The 23,169-nt window shown below is 42.3% G+C and overlaps 2 protein-coding genes across 2 annotated transcripts in view; one reads left to right on the forward strand and one right to left on the reverse strand.

Annotated features, from left to right (window-relative positions):
- The window catches only part of CUNHXorf58 (chromosome unknown CXorf58 homolog), a 54,326-nt gene extending 51,644 nt beyond the window's left edge, over positions 1-2,682 (reverse strand). The window contains exon 1 of the mRNA XM_089656897.1: positions 1,967-2,682. Within this exon, the coding sequence (XP_089513023.1) occupies positions 1,967-2,136 (170 nt within the window). The 5' untranslated portion in view covers positions 2,137-2,682. The remainder of the gene's footprint in view (positions 1-1,966) is intronic.
- APOO (apolipoprotein O) overlaps positions 1,996-23,169 on the forward strand; it is a 113,883-nt gene continuing 92,709 nt past the window's right edge. Inside the window, exon 1 of the mRNA XM_089656907.1 lies at positions 1,996-2,143. Coding sequence (XP_089513033.1) covers positions 2,135-2,143 — 9 coding nt within the window. The 5' untranslated portion in view covers positions 1,996-2,134. The remainder of the gene's footprint in view (positions 2,144-23,169) is intronic.

Genomic DNA, 23,169 nt, shown 5'->3' on the forward strand with positions numbered 1-23,169 from the left:
CCAGGCCCCCCTGTGTGCCCCCATCTTCGCAGTGCTTCCCTCCTCTTCTTCCCACGGGCAGTTGCAAGCACACAATAGGATCCATCAGGATGGAGAGTGGAGGAAGGTCCAGTAAATGTATCACATATACCGGGCCCTTTCCTGAATGAACATAATGAGTGATTGTTACTGATCACTCACTGTATTCATTGATAACTGAAGCATAGTAAACTGTGTTTTTGTGGGGGGGGGCCTGTCAAGTCGGCTGTATGGGGCCCCACAGTTTCTAACAGCAGCCATGGTGGCATATCTATTGAATGAGTTTTCATCCATAAACTGATTATGTTTTGTGAGTGAGATGGACTGGAAAGAAATCGATCATTTATTGAAGTGTATGGCCACCATCAGATCTACCACCATGTAATACAATGGACTACAAATATAATAAGCGCCACAAAACACAGCATAAACGAAAGTGCAGCTGACAGTCCTATACCACCCTGGACAAGAGAGTCCATTGTGTATATGTACCAGCGCACAACTTTGTACTCCAATCCTCCTATCTTCTCAACAAAGTCTCTTTAAGCAGGAATGCGTTGTGTGACATAAAGTATCCCACTCTTCCTTAATCTTCCAATAAAGTGATCCAAACAGGGGCGGACTGACCATTTGGAAACTCGGGCACTGCCCGAGGGCCCGGGGTCAGTAGGGGGCCCCCTGAGATGCCACTGGTACCTTTTTAATAGGCTTTTCTGAGTTTATTATTGACTATAAACTGTATAAACAATGAGTCTACTCCTATCTGTCCTGTGAGGAACGGGGATCCCGATGCCCATTGCTGCATGAGGAGGGGATTCCATTGTGTACTCCTATTAAAGGAAAGCATACTCCCAGTGAAGGCAATTCTATCTGGCATATGGGGATTTCAGAATGCTTTGAAAGCAGAAAGAGGGTAATTGTATGTTATCCTATATGCAGAGTGGTGGCACTTATTTTTGGCACAATTTTTCACTGATCACTTATTGTGTATTTGTGGCATTTCACGTATTGCAGTGGTTGTTTCACAGGACCACTAGTGAAGTGGTGTGTAGGTTTTCACTTCACATGTGTGATGCCTATTTACTAGTGTATTTACATCACCAGTGTGGTTGCATGATATCACTTACAATTTTTATAAAAGATAATGCACTATATTTAGTTTATTTCTTTGAGGTGCTTTGGATTGAAGGGAAGATTTGGACATTTTTACAGTTGGAAGATTGGAGAGTGAGGACTATAATTTTTATTTTTTTATTTTTTGGATTTTCAATTTTGAATTTGGGACTTTATCATGGACATTATGGTAGCAGTATGAGACTGCGGGAGAGGGTGTGTGTTTATGTAGATTATTGAAAAAGTTTATGATATTTTTTGAGTTTGGGCAAGGACACAGGGGCCCCATGATTCCCTATTGCCTGGGGGCCCCATAAGTTGTCACTCCGCCACTGGATTCAAATCTCATAAAGAAAAAAACTAATATAGTGTAGTGTATATATATGTCCTACTTGTGCACCATGCAATGTAAAACAGTGTCCACCACTTTTCCCCTAGTTTCTTTTTTTTCTTTTTTTTTTTAAAGGGTGCATGTGATCAGCACAGGGCCAATCAGCACTGTCCAGAAAGATGCGCAGGGGTCAAGCAGCCTCATAGGACAGTCAAGATTGATTGATGCTCAGCCAGACACTGATAGAAGTCACAAGACTGCTGATGAGAAAGGGTATTTAGCAATTTATATTTACTAAAATAATTGCATTTCCATGTTCTGTTGGAGACCAGATATAGTGCATGCAGGGTTTAGTAACACTTTATAGCGTCCACAGTTACCATGGTAACGTCCACCACCCGGTCACATCGGAGTCCAAGCTCCCCGTTCTGTGACGACCGTCTATCCCGTTTCCCCCTGCTTTCTCCACAGTTCCTTGTCTGTGTTTTACACTTTTCTCCTTACCTCCTCAGCTCACCCGGAGCTCCGCAGTCCTCACCGTCGAAGCGCCTCTGAGGAGGTTTGTCCCAAGTGAGTCTCCGTCTCTGGGAGGACGCGTTGCTAGGGGGTTTTCTGTTGCTAAGGTGAGCGCGGCCTAGTTTCCTGCTGCAGCCCGGTCTCACCTCCGTTGTCATGTTCAAGGTGAGGAATAGAAGTGTGGAACTAGAGGGCGGTGTGGGCACGGCGTGTAGAGTGCTGCTGGTTCTAGACAGGGTTTACCGGGGAACTGTGTGAGGAGAGAGCTGAGCCCGGAAATCCTCCTCTCGTGGGTCAGTGTGACCTGTGTGTACCGGGCGGGGGACTGCCCGCTGCTGGCAGTTGAGGAACTATATAGCTCTCTCCAATAAACGATTTCATTGTATGCAAAGCATTCTATATGTTGTAATAGAGAGCTGTACGTACATTATGTCACTGAAGCAGCTGGCATTCTCCACAGAGAAGTCTAAGGTTGTGCTCCCCCTTAAATATTTTTGTTGTGTTTTAGAGCGTCCTGCCTATAGGATAGCCTGTTCTCCTGACAGGCGCCAAACGCCCCCCCTCCCAAAAAAAATCTCCAAAACCTTTCTTGGAGTAGAATGTGGCACCTTTTGGTACATTTGTAGCTCAACAAAATGCGCGCTTGCTACCCATGCTTGGGATGCCATTAACAACTAGAAAGCTACAATTTCTGGGGAAATTGTTTGAAGTGTTCTTGCCTCCACCAGTAGTCTACAACTGGAGTGGCTGGAGTAACTATTGTGTGGTTGGAGTAACTGTTGTGTGGTTGGAGTGGCTGGAGTAACTATGGTGTGGTTGGAGTAACTGTTGTGTGGTTGGAGTGGCTGGAGTAACTATGGTGTGGTTGGAGTAACTGTTGTGTGGTTGGAGTGGCAGGAGTAACTGTTGTGTGGTTGGAGTGGCTGGAGTAACTATGGTGTGGTTGGAGTAACTGTTATGTGGTTGGAGTGGCTGGAGTAACTGTTGTGTGGCTGGAGTAACTGTTGTGTGGCTGGAGTAACTGTTGTGTGGTTGGAGTGGCTGGAGTAACTGTTGTGTGGTTGGAGTGGCTGGAGTAACTATTGTGTGGTTGGAGTAACTGTTGTGTGGCTGGAGTAACTGTTGTGTGGTTGGAGTGCCTGGAGTAACTGTTGTGTGGCTGGAGTAACTGTTGTGTGGTTGAAGTAACTGTTGTGTGGTTGGAGTAACTGTTGTGTGGTTGGAGTAACTGTTGTGTGGTTGAAGTAACTGTTGTGTGGTTGGAGTGGCTGGAGTAACTATTGTGTGGTTGGAGTAACTGTTGTGTGGTTGGAGTGCCTGGAGTAACTGTTGTGTGGCTGGAGTAACTGTTGTGTGGTTGGAGTGGTTGGAGTAACTGTTGTGTGGTTGGAGTGGCTGGAGTAACTGTTGTGTGGTTGGAGTAACTGTTGTGTGGTTGGAGTGGCTGGAGTAACTGTTGTGTGGCTGGAGTAACTGTTGTGTGGTTGGAGTGGGTGGAGTAACTGTTGTGTGGTTGGAGTAACTGTTGTGTGGTTGGAGTAACTGTTGTGTGGTTGGAGTGGCTGGAGTAACTGTTGTGTGGTTGAAGTAACTGTTGTGTGGTTGGAGTAACTGTTGTGTGGTTGGAGTAACTGTTGTGTGGTTGAAGTAACTGTTGTGTGGTTGGAGTAACTGTTGTGTGGTTGGAGTGGCTGGAGTAACTGTTGTGTGGTTGGAGTGCCTGGAGTAACTGTTGTGTGGTTGGAGTGCCTGGAGTAACTGTTGTGTGGTTGGAGTAACTGTTGTGTGGTTGGAGTAACTGTTGTGTGGTTGAAGTAACTGTTGTGTGGTTGGAGTAACTTTTGTGTGGTTGGAGTAACTGTTGTGTGGTTGGAGTGCCTGGAGTAACTGTTGTGTGGTTGGAGTAACTGTTGTGTGGTTGGAGTGGCTGGAGTAACTGTTGTGTGGCTGGAGTAACTGTTGTGTGGTTGAAGTAACTGTTGTGTGGTTGGAGTAACTGTTGTGTGGTTGGAGTAACTGTTGTGTGGTTGAAGTAACTGTTGTGTGGTTGAAGTAACTGTTGTGTGGTTGGAGTAACTGTTGTGTGGTTGGAGTGGCTGGAGTAACTGTTGTGTGGTTGGAGTGCCTGGAGTAACTGTTGTGTGGTTGAAGTAACTGTTGTGTGGTTGGAGTAACTTTTGTGTGGTTGGAGTAACTGTTGTGTGGTTGGAGTAACTGTTGTGTGGTTGAAGTAACTGTTGTGTGGTTGGAGTAACTGTTGTGTGGTTGGAGTGGCTGGAGTAACTGGGAAAAGGTTGGACTGGGCAGAGTAACTTTATGGAGTGGGCAGAGTAACTGTGTGGAGTGTTTGGAGTGAGTAAAGATAGTGAACATTACTCTAACCAATTGATTGATCAAATTTAAAAAGTGCACATGGCAAGCTTGATAGAGTGAGAAATGCATTTCAACTTTTATTTTTCAGCTCACACTCTATCTTTTGTCCCTCTGCTGCCTGCTCACACACCTGGGTTCCTATGGCAACTCACTCTACAGCAAGGGCAGAGAAGAGCGGTTAAAAACAAACTGCTCCAACTTGCTCACTTCACTGGCGGTTGCCACCTTCAAACGGTTTTAGTTTAAAAATTATAAATCCTACACCGAAGAGCTTTATATTGTGATTACATTAAAACATACATTTATAAAAACATTAGCAGCATTATCACCTCAAATACTTTCTACTGTAGAAAACTTATTTCCAAACCTGTAACCAGAAGCCGGCCAAACTGTCACAAATTCAAAATTAGATTTCAAATAGGGCAGAGAACAGCGGTTAAAAACAAACTGCTCCAAATTGCTCACTTCACTGGCGTCTTCAAATGGTCGTAGTTTTAAAAACTATAAATCCTACAGTGAAGAGCTTTATATTGTGAGAATCACAAGACCCAGACCTACATTCTGATGCATAGTATGTCTCTGAAATATGAAAAATGAAGGCACAGTCGCAGTTTAGAAATTGCCCTTCAAATTTGAGGTGGCTAGAGTGGAGTTTCAGTGAATGTCAATGGACGGCATGAGTTGCAAACAAATGGTCATATTGTAAAAACTATCAGGACTATGTCTTAGCCATATTATTTAGTGGCAGCAGGGATAGCTGAACGTTTTGATATATGATTTGTGTAGGTGGGCTTGAAAATGAGGGAGTGATGGCAGTTTAGAAATCATGTCCTGATTTTTCAGCTCACACTCTAGCTTTTGTCAGCTCCCACTCTAGTTTTGAACATTCCGCCATTCATTCCTATGGGACCAATTTCACCACAAAAACGCCAATATTTTGTGAACCATTCGGCGAAACGTTCCACAAAGTAATAGCACACCAATCGGGAACAATCCGCACGTTTCGGTATATTACTGTCTATGTAGTATAAAAACTGTGGGAGGAGTTAGGGTGGTAAATTTGGCTATAATAAGAATATATATGTGAGATGACAGTAAGTGGTCTTGCCAGCAAGAACACTTAATTACTGACACCACAAGCATGACGTGCGTTTGCAGCTTGTTTCTGAAATGTGTGGCAAAACATGTTTTCTGTGCACTCTGGAACCAGACACGCTAAGTATGAATGGAAACGAATGCCTCATGCACACTGTGCATCAAAAACGGCACCTTGAACCACTTGCCCTTCAGAGGATTTACCCGCCTTCCTGATCAGGCCATTTTTTGCGATACGGCGCTGCGTTACTTTAACTGACAATTGTGCGGTCATGCAACGCTGCACCCAAATTAAATTTACATCATATTTTTGTCCCACAAATAGTGCTTTCTTTCGGTGGTATTTGATCGCCTGTGAATTTATTTTTTGTGCTATAAACAAAGACCGATAATTTTGGGGAAAAAAAACAATATTTTTGAATTTTTGCTAGAAATCATCCAGTAAAAAAAATTAAAAAAATAAAATTTCGTCATAAATTTAGGCCAAAATGTAATCTGCGACATGTTTTTGCTATAAAAAAAAATCCCAATACGTGTAAAGTAATTGGCTTATGTGCAAGTTATAGTGTCTACAAATGGCGGTATATATACTGGGATTTAAAAAAAAAACATTTCCATACTAGTAATAGCGGCAATCAGCAACTTATAGCTGGACTGCGGCGGGCATTCTGACACCAACTGCCACTGACATCCCCAGTGAAACTAATACAGTGATCAGTGCTAAAAAAAAAAAAGCACTGACACTGTCCTAATGACACTGGGCAGGAAGGGGTTAACATCTAGGGTGATCAAAGGGGTAACTGTGTGCTGTTCTACTATTTGTCTGTGTGTGCTTTACTATGTAAGCAGGATGCTTTGTATTGTTCTGCTATGCAGGATGCTTTGTATTGTTTACATACAGACCTCTCCGCTGACAGTGTTCTTTGGCAATTGCTGGGTGCTGGCCGCGAATCTCCGGCTGAGACCTGGTGATTGACAGCCGTAGCCGCCAATGATGGCACGGGTAGGGTGGCGCACACGCCCCCTACCTGGAAATGCAAAATCACGTTTATATATATATATACAGTGGGGCAAAAAAGTATTTAGTCAGCCACCAATTGTGCAAGTTCTCCCACTTAAAAAGATGAGAGAGGCCTGTAATTGGCATCATAGGTAGACCTCAACTATGAGAGACAAAATGAGAAAAAAAATCCAGACAATCACATTGGCTGATTTGGAAAGAATTTATTTGCAAATTATGGTGGAAAATAAGTATTTGGTCAATATCAAAAGTTCATCTCAATACTTTGTTATATATCCTTTGTTGGCAATGACAGAGGTCAAACGTTTCCTGTAAGTCTTCATAAGGTTGGCACACGCTGTTGCTGGTATGTTGGCCCATTCCTCCATGCAGATCTCCTCTAGAGCAGTGATGTTTTGGGGCTGTCGCTGGGCAACACGGACTTTCAACTCCCTCCAAAGGTTTTCTATGGGGTTGAGATCTGGAGACTGGCTAGGCCACTTCAGGACCTTGAAATGCTTCTTACGAAGCCACTCCTTTGTTGCCCAGGCGGTATGTTTGGGATCATTGTCATGTTGGAAGACCCAGCCACGTTTCATCTTCAATGCCCTTGCTGATGGAAGGAGGTTTGCACTCAGAATCTCACGATACATGGCCCCATTCATTCTGTCCTGTACATGGATCAGTCGTCCTGGTCCCTTTGCGGAGAAACAGCCCCAAAGCATGATGCTGCCACCCCCATGCTTCACAGTAGGTATGGTGTACTTTGGATGCAACTCAGCATTCTCTCTCCTCCAAACACAACGAGTTGTGTTTCTACCAAACGGTTCTCTTTTGGTTTCATCTGACCATATGACATTCTCCCAATCCTCTTCTGGATCATCCAAATGCTCTCTAGTAAACCTCAGACGGGCCCGGACATGTACTGGCTTAAGCAGGGGGACACGTCTGGCACTGCAGGATCTGAGTCCCTGGCGGCGTAGTGTGTTACTGATGGTAGCCTTTGTTACGTTGGTCCCAGCTCTCTGCCGGTCATTCACTAGGTCCCCCCCGTGTGGTCCTGGGGTTTTTGCTCACCGTTCTTGTGATCATTTTGACCCCACGGGGTGAGATCTTGCGTGGAGCCCCAGATCAAGGGAGATTATCAGTGGTCTTGTATGTCTTCCATTTTCTAATTATTGCTCCCACAGTTGATTTGTTCAAACCAAGCTGCTTGCCTATTGCAGATTCAGTCTTCCCAGCCTGGTGCAGGTCTACAATTTTGTTTCTGGTGTCCTTCGACAGCTCTTTGGTCTTCACCATAGTGGAGTTTGGAGTGTGACTGTTTGAGGTTGTGGACAGGTGTCTTTTATACTGATAACAAGTTCAAACAGGTGCCATTGATACAGGTAATGAGTGTAGGACAGAGGAGCCTCTTAAAGAAGAAGGTACAGGTCTGTGAGAGCCAGAAATCTTCCTTGTTTGTAGGTGACCAAATACTTATTTTCCACCATAATTTGCAAATAAATTCTTTCCAAATCAGCCAATGTGATTGTCTGGATTTTTTTTCTCATTTTGTCTCTCATAGTTGAGGTCTACCTATGATGCCAATTACAGGCCTCTCTCATCTATTTAAGTGGGAGAACTTGCACAATTGGTGGCTGACTAAATACTTTTTTGCCCCACTGTATATATTCCACCTGGCAGTACTAGGGTCGTTGGTTCGAAACCCAGCCACGGCGCCGCCTGTCTGGAGTTTGGATGTTCTCCCTGTGCCTGCGTGGGTTTCCTCCGGGTACTCCGGTTTCCTCCCACACTCCAAAGACATTGTGGTAGGTAAATTGGATCCTGTCTAAATTGGCCCTAGTATGTGTATGAATGTAATGAATGTAAGTTAGGGACCTTAGATTGTACACCCCTTGAGGGTTAGGGACTGATGTGAATGTATAATATATATATAAAGCACTGCGTAAATTGATGGCGCTATATAAGTACCTGAAATAAATATATATATATATATATATATATATATACGTGATTTTGAGCAACCCTGCTGCCCTGTAGCAGTACTTGTGCTATAGTGCGCCGGGTAAGCCGTTAATGGCGTTTGACTTTTTTTTTCTGCCTAAAACACCCCTCTGTTAGCCTATGTGTCCATGCACATGTAGGCATTTAGAGGCAGACAGCCCCCCAAAAAAACATCACTTGCGTGTTCAGGAGAGCGTCGTTTCAGCAGAAAAACTTAGTCATGCCTAAACGCATCGGAATGTTCCTAAACAGTAGGTGGGTTTAGAGCTTGAGCGTTCATTCAGTTCAGTGGTCAGAATAAATGAATATTCTGACCAATGGAATGAATGAACGCCCAAACACTTGACATTTCTAATAGCCCATTCATACTTGTGCAACTTGTCATGCGACTTTGTGGTCCAAAGTTGCATGACGTCACCCCCCATGTTTCCCAATAGGTACCATGCATGCACTACTTTGGTACGATTTTCATGCAACTTGAGTGCCATAGACTGCAATGAAAACCCTCAAAAGTCGTATGAAAGTTGCACCTGAATGTTGTATATGCAACAGTTGTCCATTATCATTAATGAAAGCCAAAGTCGTATCCAAGTTGCACCCATCCAAAGCTGTATTAGTGTGAATGGAGCCTAAATGCATTTGAAAACACCGCCAAGGCACTTTTTTTTACACTGCTTTCCTCCTACCAGGAGAAAAGGAAATTAGAAGAGGCCCAGTTTACATGAGGCCTAAGGAAAAGCCCAATTCACTTGAATTGGCCACGTCTGGCAATGGTGCTGCCTGCCAAAAGCAGCATGGCATTTCATTTTTGCTGATGAGCAAAGCATTGTGGCCATGGCATGTGTACAGGCCTGAGCAGCTGCATGTTCTTGTTTGGTAAGGAGAAGGGGGGCAGTAACACAACAGCTCAACCACCTAATTTTACCTCCCTCTGGCTGCTTGTGTGAATGAGGCCTAATGGTAGCTATAAAAACTTAATTGAGACATTATTTTGTTTTTCTGATTTTTTTTTTCTCCCAATAGGAATAATCTGTAGGCAGCAATCCATTTGATCGATATCATATTTGTGTCGATAGTTAAAACAGATGTTCTCTTTGGAAAAAAAGAGACAAATCCTGTAGTTGCTGACTTTTAATAAAAGGACACGTACCTGTCCATGGGTCCAGCGCTGTCCTCGCCTGGGCTAGTTCCTCACTAACCTTCAGGTTCCCAGTGCCAAAATCTTAACTGTGGACAACTGGGTATGCTACTTTCAGCTTCACAGCTGGCTGCCCACCGTGCTGCGCTTTGTGAATTGTCCCGCAGTCTTCAGGAACCTGTGACATGTCCCAGGAGACTACGGGAGGGGAGGTGGGGGATAGGAGAACTTGCGATCCAAGCAGAAGTGGGAGCGGATACCTCTCAAAATTAGGTACCTGCATTAAAAAAAAAAGGATATGCCAAATATGGCAGAGGAGGGAGGAGGATCGAAAGCAGAACTTCCCCTTTTGGGTGAGTTATTAACCCCCCTGGCAGTATTCCCGAGTGTAGCTCGGGGTTAACTTTCAGTACCAAAAGCAGTAACACTGAGCTACACTCGGGATTACACTGCAGAGTTGCTCAGGGATTCCCTCTTGCACTTATCTTGTCCTGCACTCCCGCGATATTCTCCCTGCAGTGTCCCTGGCCATCTCCTCAGGCCAATGCCGGCATCCGTCTTCCGGGTTCCGTTCCCTGCGACGTCGAGACGTACGGGGGTCAGAACCAGCTTGAAATTCAAAAATTTTAAAAGTGACATTCACTCAATACACTAAAATCACATAGTATAACATTACTGTATCAAACCATTTCATATACATTTTGTTCCCAGTGCTTTGTCCTGTGCCCTGCCTGCATTTGTACTGTTCTTTCTGCCTGGAAACTGAGAAACGTCCATGGCGTCCAAAAAGCGTCCCTTTAGGTCAAAAGCGGTTTTAGACCAGCTAGAGAACAGCGATAGTAAATCAGAACTACTTGCAGAATTGAGTGATGATTCGTGGGGACATTCGTCATCGGACACTGAAAACGATTTTGCGATTAAGATCAGTGATGTGCGAACATATTATATTATTATTATTATGTTATAATTTATGATTTCTTGTTTCAAATTTTATCATACCCGGGATGTTTACTAGACTCTTGTTCGGACAGATTTCAGTGAGTTATTCCTAAAAATTACAGGCCTACAATAAAAAAACAACATATTTCCAAGCAACAAAATGTACCGCTTTGAGCACAGAAATACTGACATAATCAGACCGCTAGGGAGGTTAATCACAACTTTATTTCCACCATGTAGTCTCATAACCTAGTGAATTGAAATGCAATCGTATTCATGGGCAAGCAGTATCTCAGGTCTGCTGATCAATAATTTTCCACCCTGGCCGATCAACTCAGTTTAAGCAAATTTGATCTAAATAAAGTGGTTGTAAACCCTTACATATACTCAGTGAAGTGACTGGCCTCAGATGATACACAGAAATGAAACACATCCTTCTACATAAGTTGTATCTGTTTATCTGCAGCCCTCGCTTTTCTACATCTGTTCAAAGTGCAGAATCTACACAGGACCTCTCAGCTGTGGAAAACGGGGCTGGATCACACTGCACAGCTGAGAGTGGAGAGCTGTGTGTAATCAGAGACCTGAGTAGAAGGAAGGGACACACCCCCCTCTACACAATCTTATAGGTAAAGGAACAGCTGAAGCTGTGAGTTCTAGTGAAGAAAAAAAAAAGCCAGCAATTGCATTTAAAAACTGGCACTGACATATAGGGGATTATTTACTAAAGCTGGAGAATGCAAAATCATTCTCACTTCTGCCAGAAAACCAATCAGCTTCCAGGTTTTATTGTCAAAGTTTAATTGAACAAGCTGAGGTTAGAAGCTGATTGGTTACCATGCACAGCTGCACCAAATTCTGAGAGCACCAGTTTTAGTTAATCTCCCCGATAGTGACAGCCAGTGAGGGAGCCTCTCTGTATACACTGCTCCCTCACTGTATACACTGCTCCCCTCCTGCCCCCTCCCTGCACACACTGCCCCCCCTACAAGGAGGACTATTGGTCCCCTGTGTGATAACAATAAAATCATAAGTTTAAAAAAAAAAAATACATGAAAGTAAAAAAAAAAATACAAAAACAAATTGGAGCCTCCCCACCCCCACGTACGCAGACATTTCGGTTTCGGTACGGTTATCGGCCACATGCATTGTGAATTTTCAGTATCGGTTTTGGCACCAAAATTTTAATTTCGATGCACCACTACTCGCTATAAAGGGATACGCTTTGTCCATATTTCATGTCTGAGGTTTACAACCACTTTAAGTCTAAATCAGAGAGGATATAACGTCTGTTTCATTGTTTGCAGATTCAATTGTTTTTATTGATTTGCACATTGATTGAATAAAAAAAAAAATCTAAGTGTCCACCAGGCGGCCTCATAATCTGGTGATATAAATGGGATTGCATTGAATGAATAAATGATCTCAATGCTGCTGAATCATGTAAAGTTATCAATATTTTTCCTCCCTGGCTGATTGACTTAGTTTGATGAAATCTGATCTAAATTCATTAAAGGGGAAGTTACGGCTATTTGATAATTTGCGGCTATTATCATGTTGATTGACATGCACATCAAATAGTCAATCAAATTGAAGCATATATGTGTACCATAAAGATGACCATACACTTTACAATCAGCATGTACAATCTCCTTTAGGAACATACATCCTTCCATCACTCATGAACTCATGTAAGGGGGGGGTGCCATAGGATGAATTTCAGGAATTCACCACAGGAATAGTGACAGACAACACCCTACAGAAGTAGTGAGGGCAGCAAAATAAGTGGACAGAACCAGGAAGAGGTGTGGGCTGTGCTCTCCCACCCTTCTGCTCCTCCCTTCTATCAAAGCTGTGTTCTCCATATAGGCGTTGATAGAGGAACGTTCCCAGATCAGGACGGAAGGGTTTGATTAGGCACCTTCCTTCACTGCCTCAGCACTCTGTTCAGCCACTAGGAGCAAAGAAAATACCCCGTAGTGCTGGATACAGAGGAGCAGCTGGGTCATTCCTCCTCCTTGGTGATTGGGCCCGTGGTGTCTCATGAGTGCAGTGACAGTCCTCTGCCTAGTGTGTTGTCTGACCTAAGTGACTTGAAGCTTACATGTTCTTCCTTCCAATGTGCTGCTGGGGAGGGTGGTATTATTTTAAACCCATTGCTTTGCAATAAATTGGCAATTGACATGATCACTTTAAATCTAAAGTGAAAGACTGATTTTAAAGCAGAACTATATTCACCTTGGATCCAGCAATGCAGCGTCCCATATCTCCATGCCCAACCCAGCCACTTACATCTTCGGGTGGCTGGCTTCTGGGTCCCAATCACTAGCTGTTGTTATTGTACAGTGAGCTGTGCATGCCCATCTCACAGTACAAGGGCGGACAGGCAGGTGAGTAACTTTAATGCTGAAGGGACAAAGAAAGTCTCTTCATTAACAACTTTACAACCGTGCTGTTGCCGAAAGACAGCTACAGCACAGTTGTCCAGTTCTGGGAGGGTGTCCTATGACGTTCTTCCAGAACGCGCCCTAGTGGGGTACACCTGGCGCTGTCCGTGATCGCTGTATCCTACAGATACAGTTGATTACATGATGAAGTAAAAGGCCAATCACAGCAGCCTTTTACCACGTGATCAGCTGTGTCCAATGACACCAGGTAAATACAGTTACCGGTTATCAGCAGCACTTTCCTCATGCTGTCACAGCGTGAAGAAAGTGCTGCTGATAACTGGCAAATGTCACAGAGGACATCTGCTCTGATCATCAGGGCACTGATTATCAGTGCCCAGCAGTGCCGCCTACCTATGCCACCCATCAGTGCCACCAGTGAGCGCCGCCCATTAGTGCCCATCATTGCTGCATATCAGTGCCTCCTCATCAATGCCCACCAGCGCTGCCTCATCAGTGCCACCTCATCCGTGCAGCTTATCAGTGCCCATTAGTGCTGCCTATCCGTAACACCTCATCAGTGCTGCCTCACCAACGCACATCAGTAAAGGAGAAAATTACCTGTTTGCAAAATATTATAATAGAAACAAAGAAAACTTTTTTTGTTTATAGTGCAAGAAATAAAACACCCAGTGGCGAATAGATACAACCAAAAGAAAGCTCTATTTTTGTAGAAAACATTATAAAAGTTTCATATGTACATAGGCACAATGTTGCATGACCGCATAATTGTCATTCAAAGTGTGAGAGCACTGAAAGCTGAAAATTGCCCTTGGCAGGAAGGGGGTAAAAGTGCCCGGTAGGCAAGTGGTTAAAATTCCTGCCTATTTACCCATTTTTAATTTTTACCTAAACTTCCACTTTAAGTCCTACTAGCTGTCTTTCATTAAATATATAAATGAGCATCTAGATACTTAGCTTTGACATGAAACAGTCCCCTCTGTATCTGTGAGGCCTGCTGATGCTCTGCTACTTCTTGACTAATGAAATGGGACTGGAAATGCAGGAACTCATTCTCCAGGTTTGGGATCGTTATAATTCCCAGGTGGCTGAATGGTTCCACTGGTGTCTAGAGAAGCTGAGGTTTGCAACATGTATATTTTATACTATTGATAACAAATATAAGTTTGGTTTATTTTAGATAGAGTGGTTCTAAAGGCAAAGCGTTTTTCTTTTTGTTTTGTTTTTTTTTTTTTACCTTAAACTGATAATTATTAAATTTCTTTTTTTTGTTAAAATAACAAACATATCATATGTACTCGCTCTATACAATGGCAGTCCCAGTCCCTACCAACCAACACAAAGTGGCACATAATTGTGAAGTGGAAGGAAAATGATAAATGGTTTTCAAAATTTCTGACAAATAAATATAAATATCTTAAAAGTGTGATATGCATTTGTATTCAGCACCCTTTTACTCTGATACCCCTAACTAAAATCAAGTGGAACCAGTTGCCTTCAGAAGTCACTTAATAGTAAGTAGAGTCCACGTGTGTGTAATTTAATCTCAGTATAAATACAGCTGTTGTGTGAAGCCCTCAGAGGTTTGTTAGAGAGCAAACAGCATCATGAAGGCCAAGGAACACACCAGACAGGTCGGGGATAAAGTTGTGGAGAAGTTTAAAGCAGGGTTAGGTTATAAAAAAAATCCCAAGCTTTGGAAAATGGAAAGAGTATGGCACAACTGCAAGCCTACCAAGACATTGCTGTCCACCTAAACTGACAGACTGGGCAAGGAGATCATTAATCTGAGAAGCAAGCAAGAGACCATTGGTAACTCTGGAGGACACAGTTCAGATGGGAGAATCTATCAACAGGACAACCATTAGTCATGCACTCCACAAATCTGGCCTTTATGGAAGAGTGACAAGAAGAAATCCATTGTTGAAAGAAAGCCATAAGAAGTACCGTTTGCAGTTTGTGAGAAGCCATATGGGGGATACAGCAAACGTGGAAGAAGGTGCTCTGGTCAGATGAGACCAAAATTGAACTTTTTGGCCTAAAAGCAAATCGCTATGTGTGGTGGAAAACTAACACTGCACATCACCCTGAAAACACCGTCCCCACCATTAAATGTGGTGGCAGCATCATGTTGTGGGGATGCTTTTCTTCAGCAGAGACAGGGAACCTAGTCAGAGTTGATGGGAAGATGGATGGAGCCAAATACAGGGCAATCTTAGAAGAAAACTGTTAGTCTGCAAAAGATTTGAGACTGGGGTGGAGGTTCACCTTCCAGCAGGACAATGACCCTAAAGATACAGCCAGAGCTACAATTAAATGGTTTAGATCAAAACATAGTCATGTGTTAGAATAGCCCAGTAAAAGTCCAGACCTAAATCCAATTGAGTATCCGTGGAAAGACTTGAAAATTGTTCAGAGATTCTCTTCATCCAATCTGATAGAGCTTGAGCTATTTTGCAAAGAAGAATGGGCAAAAATGTCACTCTAGATGTGCAAAGCTGGTAGGGACATCCCAAAAAGACTTGCATCTGAAATTGTGGCGAAAGGTGGTCCTACAAAGTATTGACTCCGGGGGGCTGAATACAAAAGCACATCATACTAGCACATTATGACAGACTTACCTTAAAACGAAGCCCTCGAGTTGCGTGCTGTCTCAGCTGACAGTGCTTCCATCTTCACCTGGTCTTCCTTCTGGGTTTGCGGGCTCTGGCCATTTGAATGACCGAGCTGTGATGACGTTCCACGCATGCACTTGGGAGTCACGGCCGTGGCACAGAGCTCTGAAGGGATGGCATGCCATCCCACGCACCAATGACATCACTGACTGTTTCCAGTGTTAGTGTCTCCTAAACACAAACAGTTTAGGGAGATAATCACTGTACCTACAGGTCAGCGGTATTATAGGCAAAAGTTCAAAAGTGACGTTTTCCCTCTTTAATTTATTCTGGCCATTGAAATCGAAACACTTAAGTAGTAAATGTTTACTCATGATTAGGCGCATCAGGTGTTTTTTATTATTATTATGCAGTATTTATTAAGCGCCAATAGTTCGCTCAGCGCTGTACATTACAATGGGGGACAGAACAATAACAATTTATGATGTTTTGCTCCTCTCCTGAATGCGACTTTGGTGGGGGTTTTTTCCTGCCCCTAAACTCCAGTAAACGTCTATAGCGTGCATGGACACATAGGCTAACATGAAAGGGCGTTGCGGTTGCAACGTGGGTGCGAGGCGTTTGCGGAGCGTTAATACCATTTATACTTCATTATAGGAGTTTGTGGTGCGGTTTTAACACTTGGCAAACGCCTCTCAACCACCTCAAAACCGTGCATAGGGCGGTTTGGGAGCGTTTGCGGAGCATTAAAAACACTTCACAAATACCTGTCTAATGCTTGTCAAACGCTATAAGGGTGCTTGGCAAGAGTCAGAAATAAAGTCAAGTGTGAACGAGCCCTAAATTGGATTATTCAGCGTTTGTGGAAATAAAGCTGCTTGTACAGTGACATTTTATTGTATGGTCACCAGAGGGTGCCAGAGTACTCTAAGAATATTATATCTTTTCCCAAATCAGCCACACTTATACTTGCATGTTAGTAGACTTTATAGTTCAGATAGTTTTGAAGAGTTGTGGAACTGCTATAGAAAGTCAAGTGGCGCTATCATTTAAAAGATCATATGGGTAACAATGCCCAAATTATAACTTTTATTCAAACCTTTTTTCTGTGTATAATTAATTTGCTTCAAACTTTCAAGACGTATTAACTTATATTGTATTGTTTACTTTAAAATTAACCTTCAAAGTACTCAAAAGTACTATGTGTTGTATATCAAATGAATTTCCTCTGCCTCTTCAATCTCTGGCACAAACTGGGATGAGGCTAAAACCTCTCTGTACTTGGAGTTCTGCTCCCTTTGTTGTCATCAACCAAAGACAACGCTGGAGATGAGATTTAGCAGCCATTCCTCCTAGCACAATTTTTTTTATGCATCTGCCATCTATTCACATCACTATAACATGGGTCGGCACACTTTTTCAGAAGATGCATGCGTTTCTTTTGGTGCGTTTTTTGTATGAATATGTAGCAGCACTAGTGTGAACCTAAGCTTAGAGCATTTTCATTCGTTTGTGGATGGGTGGAGCTCCAAGTCAAAGTTTTAGTGTGTGAATGAACTGAAAGGGATTCTCTGATGCACAGGAAAGGAATTTTAAAAGAGAAGTAGGGTTTCATTTTTTTTATGACCAGTTATACTTATCTAGGTGGATGCAGCATCTGTCTGATGCTGGCTCTAAGTGTGAGAACTCAGCGATCACATGACCTCTGATCGCTGAGTTCTCACAGTGGTTGGCTCAGAGGGAGGGTGCAGCTGGCTCAGCTTCTCAGCGGATCGATGAGAGGCTGAGTCAGGTGCCGCTCCAGGCTCTGGGGCGGATCCCGACTATAAAGTTGGGATCTTTCCCCAGCCGGGGCCAGCTGAGTGACGTCAACACTCCTGTGATCCACGGAAGTACAGCCAAAAGAGCTTTGGCTTTACTTCCTCTTTTAAGCATGAAAGGAGCATTTGTAAGCATCTAATTACTTGTGCACTTAAACTGAAACTGTGCCTAGACTATGCACACTAAAATATCTACCTATTCTGAACAAACAGTAACACTTTAAAACAAGTCATTATTCACCTCTGTAGCTATAGGCATTGTGGAGAAATTCATATTCAAAGTTTACAACAGAGGCAAAAAAAAAATCAGCTATTTCTTAGTAAATTGGCTGCTCAAATGTTTATCACTCCACATAAATTTATGTTACAAGTTTTATTTTTCTAAGGGCTTATTCACCCTGTGTGTGCATAAAAACTCATGAAAAAAACACACAGATTTGGCTTACATAAATGTGAGCTTAAATCAGTGTTTAGGTACCTTGACACTAGGTAACATGCATTTTTACCTTATATCTTGTAGTATTACACCCACCTACCTTTGTTGGTCATGGGTTTCGTTGTTTTTAGGGTAACCTTATCCACATACAGAAAAAAATAAGTTGTAATGACTGTTTAGTTATAGTATGTCATACAAACCAATTGAATCACAAATTTACATTAAAGTACAGCGAAAAGTAAAACTTTTTTTTTTGTTTTGGATAGAGTGGAGAGGGACTAGAACATTTGTCAGTTTTTACTGCTGTCTGTGCCCCCCGTTAGGGAGATTCGTCCTCTCTATTTGTCCTGTTTACCATTATCATTGAAAGATAAAGAAACTCCCAAATATTTGGTTGTCCTCAAAAAAGTAAAAGAGGAGAAATCTTATAATTGGGGTCCCTGCGAAATCCCCTTAATTTGCAGGGATTTCCTCTCACTTCCTGTTTGGCAATGGGACACAGGTGACTAAAAAAAATCTGAAAGGTGTTATAACCCTCTCTTCCTTAATGCAAAATGAAAAAAAAAAGTTTTGCATATAGTTGTACTTGTTTTGATCTGTTTTGTATGTTCTTCATCAAGAATTGTATTTACAAATCTAAATTGCTAAATAATTTATTAGCACAGGTTTACTTTAAAGTGATTAAAAAAAAACCCCAAAAAACTTTTCATGTATTGCAGCTTAACAGTCCTTAGTTGTATTGACTGCATTAGTTTTCTTTTTTAAGGCTTTTTCTATTATTTTTGCCTGGAGGGAGGGAGGCCATAGTTACCACCCAGCCTGGATTTCAAACGTGTCTGCTTTTTGCATCTCCATTACATGGGGCGTTGATGGGATTATTAGCATTCCCAAGAAAAATAAGATTGTTTATGCTTTCAGGTCAGGTCACAGGAAGTGACAAGGACATTGCCTGGCAAAATCACCAGGTACTTTCTGTACTTAGCCTGAAAAATGAAAACTAATGCAGCCACTGCATCTAAAATATTATATTTTTGTTCCTGGGCTTAGTTATGTTTTAAGGGTACAGAGGTGATTGTAGCCGTATTAGTGCATTTGCGACAGGAACAATTGGGTACTGTCCATGATACTTCTTTTATTTGCACTAACATACAATTTTGAGGACAAGCTTTCGGGGAATGTACAGAGTACAGAGGAAACTTTCATTAAACTAGATGTAACCCCTAAGGGCTCATTTTCACCTACAGTTGCCCTTGCCACCCCAATGAAAGTGATCCACCGTGATGGCTAACAGGTGAGGCATTTTTTGACTCCTCACCGCCAATTTTAGCTGTCAAAAGGCCACTTAGGTTACTCTGAATGTGCCATTTTTGACAGCGGTAGTACTGCCCACCGAATGTGGCAGGGACTTCATATTTGTCCTGGGCAGCTGTGTCCTTGTTCTGATATGTGGTTGTGGGCAGTAAAATCACAGCTCAACCCATCTGCTTTTACCACCCCCTGGCCAAATGTCTGATCAAGCCATAACTGAATGTCATTTAGTTTCTATTGTACAGCGCTGAGCAAACCCTTTGGCGCTATAGAAACTCGATAAATAAATAATAAATAAATAGTTTGCTAAAACACAGTTCTGTACTTGTCTGGCAGTGACATGTGGCAATTTCCTTATCAGCAAAGAGCAGTAGAGAATTATATAAAATGTTCATGCCTCAGGATTAATATTTCAACACTTGCAGGTGAGCTAATCCAATTATCTTCTTTCCGAACCATGAAGGCTGTTGCATATTTGGGACAGAACCACATTTTACAGTAACTTATACAGTGCTGTATATGCAGCAAAGTTAGCTGTACAGTTACAGTGAGGAACAGAAGTATTTGAACACCCTGCGATTTTGCAAGTTCTCCCACTTAGAAATCATGGAGGGGTCTGAAATTCACATTGTAGGTGCATTCCCACTCTGAGAGACAGAATAAAAAAAAAAATCAGGAAATCACATTGTATGATTTTTAAAGAATTTATTTGTCTTGCACTGCTGAACATAAGTATTTGAACACCTGAGAAAATCAGTGTTAATATTTGGTACAGAAGCCTTTGTTTGCAATTACAGAGGTCAAACGTTTCCTGTAGTTCTTGACCAGGTTTGCACACACTGCAACAGGGATTTTGGCCAACTCCTCCACACAGATCTCCTCTAGATCTGTCAGGTTTCGGGGCTGTCGCTGAGCAACACGGAGTTTCAGCTCCCTCCAAAGATGTTCTATTGGATTTAGGTCTGGAGACTGGCTAGGCCACTCCAGAACCTTGATATGCTTCTTACGGAGCCACTCCTTGGTTATCCTGGCTGTGTGCTTTGGGTCGTTGTCATGTTGGAAGACCCAGCCATGACCCATCTTCAATGCTCTGACTGAGGGAAGGAGGTTGTTGCTCAAAATCTCACAATAAATGGCCCCATTCATCCTGTCCTTAATACAGTGCTGTCGTCCTGTCTCCTTCACAGAAAAGCACCCCCAAAGCATGATGTTACCACCCCCATGCTTCACAGTAGGGATGGTGTTCTTGGGATGCAACTCATCCTTCTTTTTCCTCCAAACACGACGAGTGAAGTTTAGACCAAAAGGTTCTACTTTGGTCTCATCTGACCACATGACTTTCTCCCATGCTTCCTCTGGATCATCCAGATGGTCATTGGCAAACTTCAGACGGGCCTGGACATGTGATGACTTGAGCAGGGGAACCTTCCGTGCAATGCATGATTTGAAACCAGGACAGCGTAGTGTTCTACCGACAGTGACCTTTGAAACTGTGGTCTCAGCTCTCTTCATGTCATTGACCAGCTCCTCCCTTGTAGTTGTGGACTGATTCCTCACCTTTCTTATCATCAGTGATACCCCACGAGGTGAGATCTTGCATGGAGCCCTAGTCCGAGGGAGACTGACAATCATCTTTAGCCTCTTCCATTTTTTAACAATTGCTACAACAGTTGATCTGTTTTCACCAAGCTGCTTGGCAATTGTCCCGTAGCCCTTTCCAGCCTTGTGGAGGTCTACAATTTTGTCTCTGGTGTCTTTTGACAGCTCTTTGGTCTTGCCCATGGTAGTAGTTGGCGCCTGACTGACTGTGGGGTGGACAGGTGTCTTTAAAGAGCTCAGACAGGTGCTACTAAGTTAGATTAATGAGTGGAGTAGAGGTGGACTTTTTAAAGGCACAGTAACAGGTCTTTGAGAGCCAGAATTCCTGCTGTTTCTTAGGTGTTCAAATACTTATGTTCAGCAGTGCAAGACAAATAAATTCTTTAAAAAGCATACAATGTGATTTCCTGATTTTTTTTTTTTAAATTCTGTCTCTCAGAGTGGGAATGCACCTACAATGTGAATTTCAGACCTCTCCATGATTTCTAAGTGGGAGAACTTGCAACATCGCAGGGTGTTCAAATACTTCTGTTCCTCACTGTAGATGTTGGCAAGGAAAACACTGCACTGACTTCCTATTGTTTTTATACCCAGGTTTACTATGTCAAACAAGTCAGTCTTTTAACTTTAACAGGATACACATAGGAAATCCTTCTAATTTAGAGTTGATTAAATCTTTCACAAAAATCCGGTATGATGAAAATAATGTTTTATGTGAATTTCCTGATTAAGGATTGTATTGTTCATGCATGCATTGTATTGTAAAGAAAAATGCTGAGCAGTACAGTCTTTTTATGTCTTTTAAAATAGAAATAGTAATGTGATCCGTGTGATGTAAATAATCTCAGCAGTGTGATGTAATGTATGAAAAACTTGTTTCTATGTATATATATGTGTATAATCTTATATATGTCAGGAGTGTGGAAATTTAAAAAAAAAAAATACTTGTCCAGGGACTAACTCGGTGCCCCAGTCTACTTGTCCCTCAATGACAATCTACTTTTCCTGATCAAAATAATTACATTTTAACCAAAACCATATTTAAATCTGAGGTGCTGTTAGGAATGTCTGGGGCTTTTAAAAACAAAAGGGGCTCCGTGGCGACCTAAACGTTTAATATTTTAACATTGCGCTGTTTATCTTCTCCTCCCCTTTCTGCCTGTCTCCAGCACCGCACCCAGGGACTAGCAGGGAGGGGAGAGACCTAGCAGTGTAATGAGCACCGATTGGCTGCTCATCAGGAAAGGGGCACGTCGGACTTATCCTTTATCAATTTCATTGCCAGAGCCATTGTTGTGGGTTTTACACATGTTTAAAAGAACATTTAAGTCCTGAAGATTACACAAAACCCCCAAACATTATATATTTTCTGAAAGCAGAGACCCTAGAGAATAAAATAGCAACAGCTCCAAATTGTTATGTCACACGATCGTATCACTAAGGTCTAGGAAATGCAAAATTTCAGTAAAAAATACACTTACATTTATTTTAGGGCACAAAAAGCAGTAAATTATCCAATTTTTTTAAATGTAAAAGTCAAGGTTGCATCAAGTAACTAGAAAAGCTACAATTTCTGGGGAAATTGTGTGAAGTGTTCTTGCCTCCACCAGTAGTCTACAACTGGATTGGGCGGAGTAACTGGGTGGAGTGGCTTGAATAACTGTTGTGTGGTTGGAGTGGCTGGAGTAACTGTGAAAAGGTTGGACTGGGCAGAGTAACTTTATGGAGTGGGCAGAGTAACTGTGTGGAGTGTTTGGAGTGAGTAAAGATAGTAAACATTACACTAACCAATTGATTGATCAAATTTAAAAAGTGCACATGGCAAGCTTGATAGAGTGAGAAATGCATTTCAACTTTTAATTATTTATATAGCACATTTAATTGCAATGTTGTTGCCCAAAGTGCTTCACAGTTACTTAAAAACATTAGCAGCATTATCATCTCAAATACTCTCTACTGTAGAAAACTTATTTCCAAACCTTTAACCAGAAGCCGGCCAAACTGTCATGAATTCAAAATTAGATTTCAAATAGGGCAGAGAAGAGCGGTTAAAAACAAACTGCTCCAAATTGCTCACTTCACTGGCGCCTTCAAATGGTCGTAGTTTTAAAAACTATAAATCCTACAGCAAAAAGCTTTATATTGTGAGAATCACAAGACCCAGACCTACATTTTGGTGCATAGTATGTCTCTGAAATATTAAAAATAAAGGCACAGTCGCAGTTTAGAAATTGCCCTTCAAATTTGAGGTGGCTAGAGTGGCGTTTCAATGAATGTCAATGAGCGGCGTGAGTTGCAAACAAATGGTCATATTGTGAAAGCTATCAGGACTATAGCTTAGCCGTGGACATTTTTAGTGGCAGCAGGGATAGCTGAACGTTTTGTTATAAGATTTGTGTAGGTGGGCTTGAAAATGAGGGAGTGATGGCAGTTTAGAAATCATGTACTGATTT

Source organism: Staurois parvus, unplaced genomic scaffold (genome assembly GCF_062004578.1).
Source record: "Staurois parvus isolate SC_StPar_1 unplaced genomic scaffold, SC_StPar_1.0 ptg000029l, whole genome shotgun sequence".
Taxonomy (NCBI): Eukaryota; Metazoa; Chordata; class Amphibia; order Anura; family Ranidae; genus Staurois; species Staurois parvus.